Source organism: Muntiacus reevesi, chromosome 2, assembly GCF_963930625.1.
Source record: "Muntiacus reevesi chromosome 2, mMunRee1.1, whole genome shotgun sequence".
Lineage (NCBI taxonomy): Eukaryota > Metazoa > Chordata > Mammalia > Artiodactyla > Cervidae > Muntiacus > Muntiacus reevesi.
The window spans coordinates 163,566,689-163,582,970 of NC_089250.1; the positions used below are offsets into that span (position 1 = coordinate 163,566,689).

Below are 16,282 nucleotides of genomic sequence, written 5' to 3' on the forward strand. Positions count from 1 at the left end.
CTTTACCGTCTGAGCCACCAGGGAAGCCCCCACAGAGAATCATCTAGCTCTAAATGTGAATAGTGGGACTTTCCTGGTGGTTCAGTGGCTAAGGCTCCACACTTCCAATGCAGGGGGCCCAGGTTTGATCCCTGGTCGGGAACCTAGAACCCAACAGGCCACAACTAAAGATCCCGCATGCCGCAACTAAGACCCGGAGCAGCCAAATAAATAAATATTTAAAATAAAAAAGAAGTGAACAGCACTGAGGCTCAGAAACACCATAATGGGGGAGACAATGTGAGCCCCCCTCCAAGGGCGTGGCAGCCAGCGTCCCTGCCCCATGGAGCTTTATTTCCAGTCCCCAAGTTGGAGGGCAGCCTATGTGCCCCTCTTGGTTGGCAGCTCTGGTGGACATTTATCACTCTCTAAGTTACCCTGTGAGTCTGCCCATCGGATCCGCCTGGCTGTCAGGAAGCTCCATGGGACTGGAGCTTTGTTCCTGAAAGGCCCAGCGAGGCCGCCTGCCCACTCGTCTGCTCAGTAACGGGATGGGCAGAGAGGACGCGGGAGAAAGAGTGACAGCGTGTTCAGGTCAGGGCGTTGCGATACCTTTGGCTCAGCCTCTTTCCTCCTCCTCAGATGTGATTCTTGAATGCCTTGGCTTCAAATGGGAACTCCACCAGCCCCAGCTTTTTCAGTCTGAGACCTTGGCCAAGCTCTACCTGATGGGCCTGGCCCGGGGCAATGCAAACCCTGAGAAGGAGCCAATGAAGATTCTGCAAGGTAGGTTCTCACCCAGAGCAGGCCCCCAAGGACCCTCTGGTTAGAGAGGCCCCAGCTGGGTGTTTGGATACCTGTTGGGGGACCATGATCACCCTGACAATTAAGAGCAAAGCTCGTGGTTTGACCTTATCACTGGACTTAACCTCAGTCTCCTTGGCTGTAAAATGGGATGATGGTTCTGTTGTGTTTCCCTGTGGAGGACGAACAGGTGTAAAGTTCTAGAACAGTGCCTGGCACAGAGTGAGTACTCAGTAAGCATCAGTTATATTTTCACAAGAACGCATTCTTTTCCACCAGCTACAGTAGAGGCTGTCCCTACTTCTTTGAGAATATGGGTGGGTGTTGAGTCTGCAGATGAGTTTTCTAGAAAGAAGGCATGGTTTTCACATCTGTGGCTTGTTTGGCCCTCAGCATGCTGGTTGGAGGTTTACAAGTGTCCATCAATTTCCTTGGTTCTTTTCCTTTAGTTTCTCTTTCCTTAATTCCACCTCATACCCAAAGCTATTTAGGTCACTTCTTTCTTTCTTTTTTCTATTGATTTTTGATCCTAGTAATCCCCAGTCGCCCCTTATCTGTCCCACACGTTCTTCTCCTGCAGCCCTGCCAGCTTCTTCTCAGGTAATAATAGATTGGCGTCTCCTCCAGACACCTCATAAGCAGGTGCCATGGAAAATTCGAGGCCTCCGGGGCAGCCGGCATGCCAGCCAGGATGGAATCGCATTTCCAGGACGTGGCAGTAAAGCGCTGATGTTCCAGAGCCAGACAGGCTGCCGGAGCCCCCGTCACGGCCCTGCCCTGAGCCAGGGGGAGGAACCTGGCCGCCTGCCGGAATCTTCCCGGCCACGGAGCCTCTGAGTCAGCCCTTCCCGGTGGAGCTGGGAGCCCAGAGCAGGCCGCGGCATTCCCGCAGAACGGTAGTGAGTGTCACACGTCCTCGGGATCTTCTTTGCTCTTCTTGCCCGTTTGTCCCACTGGCTTCAAAGTGACGCCGAGCTCTTTCTCCCGTGGCCCCTGCGCCCAGGTCACAGCTCTTCCTGGGCAACCAGTGAAAGGTCGTGGAGGTCCAGATAGTGGGTACGTTGAAAATGAACAGAATTTGTGTGTTTTTTTCCTACTCTCCCCCAGACTTCCCCTCCCATCCAGGCTGCCACATAACATTGAGCAGAGTTCCCTTTGCTATGCAGTAGGTCCTTGCTGGTTTTCCATTTTGAATATAGCAGTGTGTACATGTCTATCCCAAACTCCCTAACTACCCTTCCCTCCAGCAACCGTAAGTCTGTGAATCTTTCCGCTTTGTATTCATTTGTATCATTTCTTTTTAGATTCCACATATAAGGGATGTCTTAAGATATTTCTTCTTCTTTGACTTACTTCACTCAGTGTGACACTCTCTAGCTCCATCCATGGTGCTTCACATGGCGTTATTTCATCCTTTTTAAGGGCTGAGTAATATTCCACCGTATACATGTACCACATCTTTGTCCGCTCCTCTGCTGGTGGACATTTAGGTTGCTTCAGTGTCTTAGCTATTGTCAACAGTGCTGCAGTGAACATCGGCCTGCACATATCATTTCAGCTCATGTTTTCCTCCAGCTGTATGCCCAACAGTGGGACTGTAGGGTCATATGGTATTTGAAAAAACCCTAAAAATAATAAAAAACTCTATTTTTAGTTTTTTAAGGAACCTACATAGTGCTCTCCGTAGTGGTTGTACCAATTTACATTCCCACCAACAGCGTAGGAGAGTTCACTTCTCTCCACACTCCTTCCAGCATGTATTGTTTTGTTATAGCCATTCTGGCTGGTGTGAGGTATATCTCATTATAGTTTTGGAAAATCAAGAGAATTTGGAAGGGAGAAACAGAGCTATCTTTAATGTCTTTAGTAAGTCTAGAATGGTCTCAGTTGGGACTTCCCCGGCAGTCCAGTGGTTAAGACTCCAAGTTTTCATTGCAGGGGCACAGGTTCAATCCCTGGTTGGGGAACTAAGGATCCTACATGCCACATGGTGTGGCCCAAACACACACACACACAAGACATAGAATAGGCTCCCTTGAAAGATGTGGCCCTCCTAAGACAGCTGTTCTAATTGCAGCCTCCTGCTAGAGGCTGGGTCCGACTGGAGGACATCAGGGCAGGCGCAGGAACGAGACTTCGGGGGTCGAACTGTCACAACTTCCCAATGCCTCCCCTGCAGGCACCACCAGTTGCGTCAGGCCCTGGGACTCACGTCTCCAAGATTTTCAGTGCGTGCATACATGCTAAGCCGCTTCAGTCATGTCTGACTCTTTGCAGCCCTATGGACTGTAGCCCATGGGATTCTCCAGGCAAGAATACTGGAGTGGGTTGCCATTTCCTCCTCCAGAGAATCTTCCTGACCCAGGGATCGAACCTGTGTCTCTGCGCCTCCTGTATTGAAGGGGACTCTTTACCACTGAGCCACCTGGGAAGCCCTCAGGCTGCTCACAGCCTAATGAGAGGAAGAGAGAGGGAAGGGGAAGGGCCGGCCTCAGTGTGACCGTGAATGTCCCACTCTTGACAGTCACAGTAGCTGTGTCCCATCATTGGGAAAAGTTGGCCCCCGGGGACATGATAACGGTACTGTTTTTGCAACTTCTTACGAGTCTTCAACTATTTCAAAGTAAATAGTCATTTCGACCACGCATGCACTGACACAAACAAGCAAGCAAAGATAAGCGAAGCCCGTGATCCACGCCAAGGTCAAGGTCGTGCTCAGGGCCCTGCAGCCTCACGCCGTGCCCTGCGCTGCGGCTGGCACACCTGTGCACCCTGGTCCCATTTCCTTCCCTAGCCCAGCGGCCCGGGAGGAGCCGAGAACAGCGCCCCGTGAAGAAGGTGATCCTCTCCTTGAAGATCAATGACCCTCTGGTCACCAAAGCTGGTAACGTGCCCGTGTCCCCGCGTTCTGAGAAGGTCGTTGAACAAGCAGCCCTCTCAGATTTGAAAAGCGAACAAAATGCCACATACAGTGCACAGTGCTTCCTTAGGAAACACAGCTCAGAGGCGCAGGGAGGCGGGAGGGAGGCTGTGACAACCTGGGGGGATGAAGGAAGTGGGGAATTCTGCTAAAGAGAGGTGCTTATCCTTGTAAAGAGGCGGAAGCAGGCTTCCCAGATGGACCCGGGAGGGACGATGTCACTGCCCTTCTGGGCCCAGCCGCCCAGGCAACGCTCTCAGGCCCACCCTTGCCCTAGGCATCGCCCAGCCGCCCCCCCTTGCCCTAGGCATCGCCCACCCGCCCCCCTTCTCCCCAGGGCCCCTTCCTGGCTGCCTGCCAGCAGCCCAGAGGGCTTCCTTGGACTCAGCCCCTCCCCCTCCCATCCTGGCCATCTAGAAACACCCCTATTAACAGGCGTTAATACAACAGTCCCGTCACGTGCCCTCAGGAAATCATCCAGCCTTGATGGGGCTGGTTGTCTTCGGAGTGCCCGGAACGCACTCCAGCACTATTTGGGATCAGGCAGGAGTTGGAATAAGCCAGGTCCGTCTGCCCCTAGCCGGGGACTAGCACATTATCCTGGCTCTGCCCCGGGGGTCCTTAACCTTTTTGAAGACCCCAAACTGAGGAAGGCTTCCTGGTGGCTCAGACAGTAAAGCGTCTGACTGCAATGCGGGAGACTGGGGTTCGATCCCTAGGTCAGGAAGATCGTCTGGAGAAGGAAATGGCAACCCACTCCAGTACTCTTGCCTGGAACATCCCATGGATGGAGGAGCCTGGCTACAGTCCGTGGGGTCACAAAGAGTCAGACAATCTGAGGACAACCTGCTGTTAAGTATGTCATCTCCAAAGAAAACAAAGCCTCCTTGTGCACATGTTGGGGGGTGACCACCTCCCTGCCCAGGCCGTGGACCCCAGGTTAGGACAGAAGCCCCGAGGCCCAGACTCACAGAAGATTTTTCATAAGAGCCCTGTTTTCTTTAGCTTCATCCTCAGCTGCTTTCGGGGCTGGGAGCCTGGGCAGCGTCTGCACCCAGGTCAGCGTGGGTGCATTTTGCCTGCTGCATCTCGCCCATCCCCAGCTCGGGACACTCTTCCAGCACGCTGGTGGTGAAGGGTGGAGGGGGGGGCACCTGGACGTGGGGGCCACGGGGCTGCAGAGCCCCCAGGCTGACGGCTGGCCCTCGGACGCTGCCTCCCCAGCCTTTGCCACAGCCCTGAAGAACCTCTACATGCGCGAGGTGAAGATGTGCCTGGATGACGTGCTGGGCGTGCTGGCCGCTGCTCACATCCTCCAGTTCGGCAGCCTGTTTCAAAGGTAAGGCCACCCAGACTCCTGGTAGAGCAGCCAGGACCCTGAGGGCCCGAAGGGACCCAGAACCTACCCCCCTAACGTTTCCTGTTCCAGTTTGCCCAGAAGAGGTGTTGACATCACTCTCTCATTTGTGGCCCCGACCCTTCCCGCTCCCCCTCGCCTCTGGCCCGGGGCCAGATGGACTTGGCTCAGCCATTGATTCAACCACACCTTCGTTCATGCGTGTGTTCCTTTAAGAACGACTTCATGGGCTTCTCCAGGACACCAGAGAGGCAGTGGGTATCAGATGAGTAGGGTCCCTTCCTCTGAAGCTCCCGTCCAGCTGTCTCTGAGACATTGGGAAGGAGTGAAGTGGGGTGGTGTGAAAGGTGGGGGATTCTCAAGTGGAAAATTCTGTTTATATAAAATTAATTTCAAGTGAAATTGGCACCTGCAGTTTGGAGGAGCATTTCTTAGAACTCCCCCGCTTTTTTTGTTGTTGTTCAATCACTCAATCGTGTCAGACTCTGCAACCGCATGGGCTGCAGCACGCCAGGCTTCCCTGTCCCTCACTATCTCCTGGGGTTTGCTCAAGCTCATGTCCATTGAGTCAGTGAAGGCATCCAACCATCTTCTCATCCTCTGCTGCGTCTTCCTCCTTTTGTCCTCAATCTTTCCTAGCATCAGGGTCTTTTCCAACGAGTTGGCTCTTCACACTTTTTTTTTGTATTGCCTAATAATCCTACATTCCATCAATGCTTATGAAAGGTAAGTGACCCAAATGGAAAGGCATGGATGGGATTAATTTTTCTCGACTATTCTGTCCCTTCTCTGGGGATTTTCCACGGATGTGTGCTGACTACTCTCACATCCTGAACACAGGGGTGGTTTCTTATAGCTCTTTGATTTCTTACTTCCTGATGCAATTCAGTAGACAGGAGATCTAGGGCAGGGGTGCTTTGCCTGGCTTGTTTCACCACCGTAAGCTTCCGTTTCTTCATCTGAGGGAATGAATGAATGGACTTCCCATCCTAGCCTACAGAGGACATCAGCAGCTCTGTAAAAGGCAGGGTCAGGGTCTCTTCCCAGGACCATCAACTCACTTTTAATAGAATTCACCTAGCCAGATTCAATCCCACAGATTTTCTTTCCTTTTTTTTTTTTTTTTTTTGAGTCAGTGCCTCATTTCTGGGGTCTCCTGAAATGACTGGCCAGATCCTCAGTCTAGAGCATCTTGAAGCCTCATTGGCAATGCAGTGCCGCCTGAACCCAGGGATGCAGGCTGTCAGGGGTCTGGTTGTGGCCGCCGAGGACACGCAGACAAAGGACTCCAGCGTGTCGGCCTGGCCAGACTGGTGGGCGGCTGGGAGAGGGGAGGTCAGCCGTCATAGGCAGGGACAGGTGGTGGAGAGCCTCGAGGAGAACCAAGCTGTCTGACCTTGACCCTGCGGGTGGTGGGGGAAAGTCCGGGTTTTCCTGAGAATCCCCGCTCCCCTGCCGTTGTGTATCATGATTTCAGCTGCGCATGGCCTTGTGACATATCAGATCACTACGAAGTCACAGCTTCTGTACACAGGCGTTCCTGAGTGACTGGTGCCCTGCAGGGAGATATCTCTGCCCCCAAACCTGGAAGGCCAGCTTCCCTCCGGCCACCTCCTGTCTGTGAGCCTTGGCTGCCGCACCAGGAGCCAGAATCAAAGCCTGTGGTCCTTCTGGAGCCCTGGCACTGGCTTATCTGGGGCGGAGTCAAGAATAAAAGGTCCATCCTCTCCTCCTCCACATGCCTTGTCTTGAATGCCTGAGCAGGGAGGGCTCCGGATACTGAGCCAAGACTATCATTCCGCTGATAGGCAAACCTGGGCCCGCCTGGGGCTCACAGGCCTGCCCCGAGATGCTGCAGATAACTGTGGTGGGGCTGGGATCCCAGCTCAGGGCCAGGCGGGCCTGACTCCCAGCCGGGGTGGGTCTCGCCTGCCTTCGAGAGGCTGACGGTGCGGCTGGCAGGGATGTGGCAGTGCAAGCCTCAGTGTGCACGCACACGTGAATGTGTGTGTGTGGGTGAGCAGAAGTCCCCCAGGTCACTCTGATAGCATCACCACCCCAGGTGCACTGGATGGGCTCTCAGAGGTCATCTTGGCTGAGATCCCTGCCAGTGCGAAACCACTGGATGGCCGCTGTCTGAATCACCCACACCCGAGGCTGCCCATCTTCGGGGGATGAAGTGTGTGTGTGTGTGCGTGTGTGGATTATACAGGGCACTGCTTCTTAGATGCACACATAAGTGTGCACCAGTGTCTGCTTTGAGACAGCTAGGATCCTAGTTACTAGTTGTTGCCTGCACACACACACACACACACACACACACACACACACACACACACACACCCTCCCAAAGGGTCACTTGGGTCCCTCCAGGCTCGCAGGGCTGGAAGGACATTTCCATGCCTCCATGAAAGGCTGAAGTCCCATCTTTGAGCACCTACCTGGTGCCGCTAGACCTTCCGGAAGTGGAAATCCCCAGCCTCTCTGAGTCTGGAGGAAGCTGGCCTGCGTGACCCCAGAACTTGCTCTGTCCTCCGATCTGGGAAGTCTGACCATTCCGAGCCCGCCCAGCCAGGGAGTCTCATGGTGAGGAGGGGGACCATGGGGGGAGGTGTGAGAAGCACTGATTTCTGCATCCCAGCTTCAAACCCAGCTAATTCTGTCTGCGCCTCTCCCCTGGCAAAGCCAGCACCTGAAGAACACCACGCGTGGTGAAGGATGGGGTCCCTCTCACACCTGGTTTCCCCTCGCTGATCTGTGAGATCAGCTCACGGCGAGCCCAGGAGCCCCAGGAGGGGAGGAGCCTTGCACATGACAGGTATTTCCAGAACCTGCCACAGAGGCTGCCGCAGAGGAGACTCTTGGGATGGATGTATGCTGGGAGGGCTGCTGCCTGGCAGTCTGTAGCTTCAAGGACGCAGAAGCCCCAGGCCGAACGAGGGCGTGGCAATCAGAGCAAAGGGAACATGGGGAGAAGCAATCAGGGAGACTTCCAAAAGCAGGTGGTACTTGAGCTGACCCCAGGAGGAGTCCAGCTGTCAAGGGTGTGAGAAAAGGGGGCTTTGCGCCAATGAGAGCGTAGAAACTGGAACTGCTTGGTCACTGAGAATCAATGTGGCTGGAGTCGGGGAGGGGCGTGGAAAGATGATGGGAAAGGTGGGTGGGGCGGTCAGGGTGACTGCAGGTCACACAGACCTTGAAGGCCATAGGAGCAGGTTCTATCTGGTTTTGCCAGCAGAGGAGAGCCTGAGGCTTGGGAGGGGAGAGTGGCCAGAGCCTCTGCTTGTTCTCGGCTTTGGGATGCAGCTGTCATAATGTGGTCGCCTGTCTGTATGTTTACTCAACGTGTGCTGGGCCCACTGGCTTTGTTGTTCGTAACCCAATTGCCTCAAAGGGTGCCTGGCACACAGTAAACAGATCCTTGATAAATAAATGTACCAAGTAAATCAGACTTTGGCCACCTGATGCGAAGAGTCAACTGACTGGAAAAGACCCTGATGCTGGAATTGATTGAGGGAAGGAGGAGAAGGGGACCACAGAGGATAAGATGGTTGTGATAGCATTGTCGACTCAAGGGACATGAGTTTGAGCAAACTCCAGGGAGATGCTGAAGGATAGGGAAGCCTGGCATGCTACAGTCCATGGGGTTGAAAGGAGTCGGACTTGACTGAGCGACTGAACAACAGCAAGTAAAGGAGGCCTAGGTGTGAAAAGGACAGAGATTTTCATCAGAAAGTTGCTTTTTCTATCTACTCTCATACAGAGAGGAAATAGGACTGGAGGTCCCTCTAAGAAGCTCGGCAATGGTCTGTACAGGAAAAACGTGCCTTCAGCAGGAAGCAACCAAATGTCATCCTGGCTAAAATTAAAACCTAGCAAGGCACTTTTCAGCTTCCCTTTGGCTCAGCGGTAAAAAATTCTTCTGTCAATGCAGGAGCCGAGGGTTTGATCCCTGGGTTGGGAAGATCCCCTGGAGAAGTAAATGGCAACCCACTCCACCTGGGAAATCCCATGGACAGGGGAGCTGGTGGGCTCCAGTCTATGGGGATGCAAAGAGTCGGACACGACTTAGCAACCAAACAACAACAATAAGGCACTTTTAGGTGCTTAATCTCTAAATAGTAATACTTTTCATTAGAGCCAAAGCTATTCTGTTTTCTTTGGAAAGATTTGATCTCAGAGCTCACCTCCCTCAGCCCAGAGCTCTTTGCAACAAGCCTTGCTGGTCTTGCCCTCCAGCCCTATGTTCACAACCTTAAAATAAGTCTCCTTCCCTTCCCTTCCATGAAAGGACTCAGCCGCCGGCATGGGAGTTGAGTAAAACCTCTAGGGCTGCTCACTTTCCTGAAAGCAGCCTGGGGCCTCCAGGAACAGTGTTCTCTCTCTGCAGGTGTGTGACCCTCATGATGAGCGGACTCACACCAAGCACCATCAAAAACTTCTACCTGGCCGGCTGCAAGGTGAGAACAGCCTGGGCGGGCACACAGCATCTTGGGGACCCTTAAGAGTACCCGGACTCTGGGATTTCAGCTCCAAGAAATCTGTCCGATGGTACCAACCTAACAGTGCCCACCTTTTATTTTGCCAAGTGAACAATTTAAACAAACCATTTTATCTTTAAAAGAATATTTTAACATCCCCCCAAATAGAAAAGCTTTAATTGGGGAAGAGGGTGGGAAAAAGGACAGCCTTTCTCACCAAAACAGCAGACAACGTTCCAGGACATTCTTGGTGGAACTGAGGGAAATGCATCCCCTCTGGGCCCAGGCTGTATGTCAGGGTTGGCAAGGAATGATGTATTCTAACTCATTATCAGAGGAGAAAAGTGAGACCCAAGGCCGGTGGAGCTTCTGTGATCAGTCACAGGCCTCAGTCCAGAGATTTTGGCACACAAGCCCATATAACCATGTAACTAGTTGCATTTCAGCATGCAAGCCCACTTAAGTAGGTCAGACCACTTAACTAGTTGTATGACCTCAGGCAAGAGCAGGGATGTTGGAGCCTCAGATTTTCCATTGGCGAAATAGGAATAATGATGAACCAACCTCATAGGGTAGCAGGGTGGATTTGACTCAAGCTAGTGCAGCCCCTTGAGCATCGCAAACACTCAGAAAATGTTATCAGTGTTTTGAAGAGGTTTGAGCAGGGCTGCAGCACGGCCCTTCTAAGAGCATGCTTGTTGCACCGTCACGTTCCAGCAGAGGGCGCTGAGACACCAGTGACTCCTTTCTACCTTAAAATTTTTTTTTTTTTTGCCTGCACCCTTACTAGGGCCGGTGGAATCTTAGTTCCCCGACCAGGGATCGAACCCACACCCTCTGCAGTGGAAATGCAGACTCCCAACCATTGGACCACCAGGGTCAGTCCCAGAGATTCCTTTCTCAATGCGGTTTTCCTGTCTTCTCAGTACAAGGAAGAGCCCCTCACCACCGCCTGTGAGAAATGGATGGAGATGAACTTGGTCCCTCTGGTGGGGACACAGATCCACCTCCGGAAAATCCCAAAGGAGCTGCTCCACAAAGTGCTGAAGTCCCCCAGGTCAGAGTGGGCTCTCAGGGAGGTGCCTCTGGGATGGGGGCTGGGGATGGGAGGAGGGGATGGGTAGGGTGGATGGATGAGGTGGGGAGTGCCGAACTCACACCGCTGCTGGGCATGCCCAGTGTGCAGCGCCCCCTCCATCCCAAATGTGCCAGCCTCCTGGACAGCCCGGCCTCTGGAGGGGCCAAAACGGGGAAGGGTAGAGTAGGAATCCTTGGGGTGCCCGCTGTTTCACTGTGAAAGTGAAAGTGTTAGTCACTCAGTCGTGTCCAACTCTTTGCAACCCCATGGACCACAGCCTGCCAGGCTCCTCTGTCCATGGGATTTTCCAAACATGAATACTGGAGTGGGTAGCCATTCCCTCCTGCAGGGGATCTTCCCGACCCAGGGATGGAACCTGGGTCTCCTGCATTGCAGGCAGATTCTGTCTGTCTCACCCACCTGGTAATGAATTAAGCGATTGCGTAAATAATTTTTAAAATTCTGTCGATATTAGGACACATGCATCATGGAAAATTCGGAAACTAGGGAAAAGGGGAAAAGAAAAAAAGCTCTCAACCCTAAATCAGTTTCTGTCTCCTGCCCTGGCCCCTCCCCTTAACAGCTCTGAGTGAGTGAGTGAAAGTCACAGTCCATGGAATTTCCCAGCCAGAATACTGGAGTGGGTAGCCTTTCCCTTCTCCAAGGATCTTCCCAACCCAGGGATCGAACCCAGGTCTCCCACATTGCAGGTGGATTCTTTACCAGCTGAGCCACAAGGGAAGCATTAACAGCTCTAGACCCAGGCGTTCCACTGCCTGTATGACCTCTCTGACAGTTAAGGCTAAGACCTAATGTTTGGTGCCCTTGTCCTTTATTGCACCCTTACCTGGTGTTCCTCGGCCAGCTGTCATGCCCTTGGGAATCCTTCTGGTCACCACTTCATCCTCCCCCCAAGAGCAACACACCTCTGTGGGCTTCTGTGTGGGCACCAGCCAGAGGCAAAGCTCCACACCTCCCACCCCAATCAGCGCAGGGCCCGCTAACCCAGGCTCGTGCCTGCTCTTAACCCTCTTCCAATCGAATCTCTAACCCAAAGGTCTTTAGCTCTGCCAGTTCGGCTTCTGTCTTATCCACGTGACCACCACAAGGCTTTCCTTAGACTCCAGCCAATGCTTGGCCTTTTAGGTTATTTCCAATGTTTCGCTGATATAAATAGCACTTTGGTGACATTCTTTGATATATATTTATTTTCATCTCAGATTATTTTCCCACATTGAATTCCTAGAAGTGAAGTTCCTAAGCCAAAGGCGCTTTAGTTTTTATTAGTGTTTAAAAATATATTTTACTTGAAAATAGTTTCAAGCAAATTAGATAACAAGAATAGTGCAAAGGCTATCTCAGCACCTTTTACCCTGTTTGATCCAGTCTCTGCCCTGTTTGCTTTATCATTTGCATCTCTGTGTGTTTATTAGCATGCATTTTTTAATCCTTGGAGGACAAGTTACAAACATCATGTTCCCTAGTCCCTGAATACGTCAATGTTTCACAATAAAGAGAATTTTTCTAATATAATCACGAGGCAGTTAACAACTTGAGGAAATTTGACACTGATGTAATACCTTAAGATCTTTTACTCAACACTAACCTTCATAGCATCCTTTTTCCTCCAGTGCAGGATCTGATTAGGACCACATGTTAAATAACATTACCTCGGGAACTTGGGTCCTAATGGCATCCCCAGGCCCTGGGTGGGTTCCCATGATCATTTTTCCCTGGCTGTCCATGGCCTGTCCAGAAGCGTGTGCACCCCACCCTCCATGGAGCAAAGGTTGTGCAACCCTTGAAGAAAAGATAAACAGGGCAGCCCTCAGACTTTTCGTAACACTGTCTGTCCCTTGGAAAGTCTGAGCTGTCCCTCCCCCACTGGTAGCATTTAACCAAGAAAGGGGAAAAAAATGTCTGACCACAGCCAGCATGGTAGCGATGGCATAGGCCCTAGAAAACGCTGGCTGGGCAGGAAAAGAGGTCAAGAACATTACGTGTCGAGCGTCTAGACTCACAGGCTTGGGGAGACATGACTGATGTGGAAACTGGGTCCTGCTCCTCTGGCCCCTCCCCAGGAGGTGGCTGTCAGCACCGACGGTGCCAGGCTCTCCGGGCAGAGGCGGGGTGGGGGGCAGCCTGCATGACCTCGGGCATGTCATCAGCTCGTGTGCCCTGGAAGGCCCACACTCTCAGCTCCCAGGCCTCATGCTCACATCTTATCTTCCTAGGTGAACTCTCCCCGCCTGGTTCCTGTCCTTAAAGCTGGGCATCCTTAAAGCTGATGTCCTGCCTTAAAGCTAGAGGAGGGAGGTGGGGAACAGAGGGCCAGAAAGAGGGACCCGGGCCACACCCAGCGCCTGGGGACATGGTTAGAAATTTACCAGGCTCGGGTTTCTCATCTGAGTGTCTGGTGGGCTTGACACCACACCTGGTTAAGAAGAGACATTTGGGCGAGTTAACTTTCACTGAGTGCTTCTGGGTGTGTGCTGTGCTGTGTGCGGTGGCCCTTTTAATCCCCACAACCCTATGCAGTAGATCCAATTATTGTCGCTAAGATAGGAGGGATAATAAAAGACAGGGCTGGAGCTTGGGGCTCCAGGCTCCAAGGTCCAGGCTCCCAGCTTCGTGACTGCACTGCCTCCTCGTGTGTAGCAGAAGCCAGGTTTCCCAACAGCCGGAGCTCAGCAAGATCTGCACTGTCCTGGGAAGTCACATGGCCCCACAGCAGCTGTGGAAAGGTCAGCCCGGGGTCAGGGGTGGAGAGTCTCTTGGCCCCACTTAGCTTAGACTGTGGCCCATCCCAGGCTTGTGGTCGTGGTGTTTGGGTTGGAAACAACGTCCATCTCAGCAGATGTTTCAATTTCGAGGCTATTCACCTTCCCCAAAGTCCCTTTGACTTCATCTTCCTTTGGGTTTTCTTTCCATCTTGTAAATGGCCTTCAGTAAAACACACATGGTTTTCCTGACCTCCTGGGCCTCTGGTTTTCAGTTAATTTCCTCTTTAGAGGTCATCACTCAGTGACCCTGTTTCACTCACTCTAATATTATGGAAGCTTCATTCCAAATTCTGTTTTTCTGGAAGCCAACCTCCATGTTGACTTAGAAGGGTGGAGAATTCAGAGGATTATCTCTCTAGTTCTAGCTGCACGAAAGGCTGCCCTGCAACCAGGGGAACATGCCTCCCTCCCTGACTTCGTGTCTGTGATACAAGGAGTCTCGAGGGCTCAGGAATCCCTGAGAACAGCCACCGCATCCTCTACGGCATCTGCAGCACCGATGGGCTTCCCTCTCAAATGTAGTATTTCACAAAGCTATTCATTGGAAGGACTGATGCTGAAGCTGAAGCTCAGCATCTGATGTGAAAACCCGACTCATTAGAAAAGACCCTGATGCTGGGAAAGACTGAGGGCAGGAGGAGAAGGGGAGGACAGAGGGTGAGATGGCTGGATGGCATCACCGACTCAATGGACATGAGTTTGAGCAAACTCTGGGAGATGGTGAAGCACAGGGAAGCCTGGCGTGCTACAGTTCACGAGGTCGCAAGAAGTTGGACACAACTGAGCGACTGAACAGCAATGCTTCTCTGGCTAATAATACCACCACCTACCGGTTATGAAGCACTGGGGTGTATGGGATGCTCTGAGTGGGCAATCAGGTCTCATTCCTACAGCAACCCCTTTAGGGGGTGTTCCTTGTGGTTTTCCCCTGCAGAATGGAGATCACAGGAAAGGATTGCTCCCCCCATGCAAAAAGAGAGTTGAAATTTGAACCCATGTCTGAGTGGCCTCAACACCCATGGTTATTATCAGTCCACTGATGTGCTCTGCTCCAAACCTTCTTATTCCTTATTGATGGTCAGGCACATGGATGGTCATATTTTTTGTTATAAAAAAAAGTTACAAAGGTAGGAGAATAATACAGAATACAATTGGGCCCATCTCCTCAAATGAACACATGGTAAAATTTTGTCATAAATTAAGAAATAAAACAACCAACAAAGCAGTAGTCACCTTCCCCAGCCCTCCCCCCACCTCACAGCCCTATTTTTCATCTTTCCTCTTGTCTTCCTCCCTTCCCTAAAGTCAACCAAGCCACTGTTGTGGATTTGTGTGCATCCAACCCATGAGATTACATGCTTGCTACATATATGTACATGCAGAAATTATGCACAATACGGTTTTGCAAAGGTTTAAATTTCTCATAGTGATTGTGACATTCTACTATTCACAAACATCATGTGACTTATTCTCTCCATGTTGATTTTTTTTCCATTTATTTTTATTAGCTGGAGGCTAATTACTTTACAATATTGTAGTGGTTTTTGCCATACATTGACATGAATCAGCCATGGATTTACATGTGTTCCCCATCCTGAACCCCCCCTCCCACCTCCCTCCCCATCCCATCCCACTGGGTCGTCCCAGTGCACCAGCCCCGAGCACTTGTCTCATGCATCCAACCTGGACTGGCGATCTGTTTCCATGTTGATATGTAGGTACTTAACCAGTGTTTTTAGTTTTAGTTGCATGAGGCTCCAGTAATTCCCTTCCTAATGTCTTTTTGTTTGGTTTGGCTTCCTTTTTTGCTAGGACAGTCAGTGCTGCAGTGGGTAGCCTTGTTCATATCTTCTTGTTCACTTGGGCACGGCTTTGCTTGTGGCCTATATTTGGAAGGAGACATTTATTGTTTATGTATAGTTTTCTCACATACAAAAAATAGAGGACAATGTCTTGTTAAAGGCACTTTTACACCCTTACATCCCAGTGGCCACTTGTGAGCCCCCGTAAACACATATAGAGCAACTCAGATGTTCACCTATATTGGAGGGAAGTTTAGGATCTCTGTGAGTTCTATCTTGATTCAGATCGTCAGAACTCTTAGGTAAATGAAAATGTTTGAATGTCCTCGGTTGATTATTTCCTGTAGGAACTAATATTTTAGGGTGATGCTTGGATTTCATCCTAGTGTAAACCCAACTGATACTTGGATTTCCCAGGTGGTTCAGCGGTAAAGAATCTGCTTGCCAGTGCAGGAGACACAGGTCTGATCCTTGGGTCAGGAAGACCCCCTGGAGGAGGAAATGGCAACCCACTTTGGTATTCTTGCCTGGGAAATCCCGTGAACAGAGGAACCTGGTCGGCTACAGTCCATAGGGTCGCTAAAGAGTTGGGTACAACTCGGTGACTAAACAGCAACTGATACTTGACCTAAAAACCGAGTTTATTTCAACAATTATCCATCATCATAAAGTGTAACCAGGGTACTTATCTGTGGAGTTCTTGATTACTCCCCTTGTGTTGGTAAACCCCTCTTTAGTAAGATCTCAAGTAACTTTAATGGGGACCTCAAGCATGGGTTCTGCAATAGAAGATGAGCTCCCCAGCCCAGCAGTGGTTGGAGTCCTGGCAGAGTTCTTTTTGGGAAGCTCGTTCCAGGAGGTTCTGTGAGCTCTCCACTCCTGCCTCACCATTATTGCCCAGACAGTGACAGATTCGGTCCTGTCTGGCCATCGTCAAAGCCCATGTGTCTGTAGGTGCCTAAAAATAAAGAATAGGAAAGAGACCGTCCTACTGCATCCAGAAATAGTGGGAGAGGTGGGAAGGTGACATTCCTGCTGCCCTTGGAGTCACGATTGAGCTTGGCTTCCACCCACCATG

The 16,282-nt window shown here is 51.4% G+C and overlaps 1 protein-coding gene across 1 annotated transcript in view; it reads left to right on the top strand.

Annotated features, from left to right (window-relative positions):
- Positions 1-16,282, top strand: part of BTBD16 (BTB domain containing 16) — a 50,095-nt gene that overhangs the window by 10,805 nt on the left and 23,008 nt on the right. Inside the window, exons 4-8 of the mRNA XM_065920143.1 lie at positions 622-765; positions 3,578-3,667; positions 4,928-5,042; positions 9,451-9,520; positions 10,468-10,598. Coding sequence (XP_065776215.1) covers positions 622-765; positions 3,578-3,667; positions 4,928-5,042; positions 9,451-9,520; positions 10,468-10,598 — 550 coding nt within the window. The remainder of the gene's footprint in view (positions 1-621; positions 766-3,577; positions 3,668-4,927; positions 5,043-9,450; positions 9,521-10,467; positions 10,599-16,282) is intronic.